Source organism: Penaeus monodon, chromosome 34 (assembly GCF_015228065.2).
Source record: "Penaeus monodon isolate SGIC_2016 chromosome 34, NSTDA_Pmon_1, whole genome shotgun sequence".
Classification (NCBI taxonomy): Eukaryota; Metazoa; Arthropoda; class Malacostraca; order Decapoda; family Penaeidae; genus Penaeus; species Penaeus monodon.
The window spans coordinates 32,937,176-32,937,895 of NC_051419.1; the positions used below are offsets into that span (position 1 = coordinate 32,937,176).

The following is a 720-nucleotide window of genomic DNA, read 5'->3' on the forward strand; positions in this document are numbered from 1 at the left end:
GTAGTTGTGCTTCTACGTAATTCCTCTGATCCATTTCAACAAAAAGGCACCTCTTCTCCTCAGGGCATTGTGAGATATGAAGGCACCCGCAGGAGAACACGAGTTGTCCTCCAGCGGCGCATGTACCGTGATGAGATCCCTGGTTGGCTACTGGAGGCCGACCAGCAGGATCGCACAGCTACAGGGAACCCCATAAGTCACCCTGTTCTAACGAGTCACACCCTTCCTGTCAGTATTGAAGCTCGGCAAGGGCAGTCCAACACCCCCTCCCAGACTCCACCATCCTTCTATGGTGCGCTTAACAGCAATGGCCTTCCAGATAGCGAGAGCTGTGACACTTGATGAAACTGAGTCTTCTTTAGGGTATTTGGGATTAGTTGTTAGAGGTGCAAATTTCACCTCTGTATTTTCGTCCGTTTTGTTTACTCATTTTAAAGAATTTGATGCATTATATAGAGTTTATTTGTTTTATGAACAGTTAATTATATAGTTAAAATTTATTGAAGTTTGGGGGATTTGTTCTGCTATTTAAGTAGAGTAAAAGATGTATATTCCAACAACCAGGTATCACAATAAGGATTTGAGGCATTACTCTATACAATAGCATGAGTTTCCTTTAACTGCATCTTTGCTGAAATAATAAGAATAAGAATGGGTGAAATAATTACATTCATTCCTCTTTATTCATCTAATTATACAGATATAGTTTTCTTTGAGAGA

The 720-nt window shown here is 40.7% G+C and overlaps 1 protein-coding gene across 1 annotated transcript in view; it reads left to right on the forward strand.

Annotated features, from left to right (window-relative positions):
* LOC119594890 (two pore calcium channel protein 1-like) overlaps positions 1-711 on the forward strand; it is a gene marked incomplete at its 5' end in the record, with an annotated part of 12,564 nt that extends 11,853 nt beyond the window's left edge. The window contains one exon of the mRNA XM_037943964.1: positions 64-711. Coding sequence (XP_037799892.1) covers positions 64-342 — 279 coding nt within the window. The remainder of the gene's footprint in view (positions 1-63) is intronic.
* Positions 712-720: the final 9 nt, after the last annotated feature.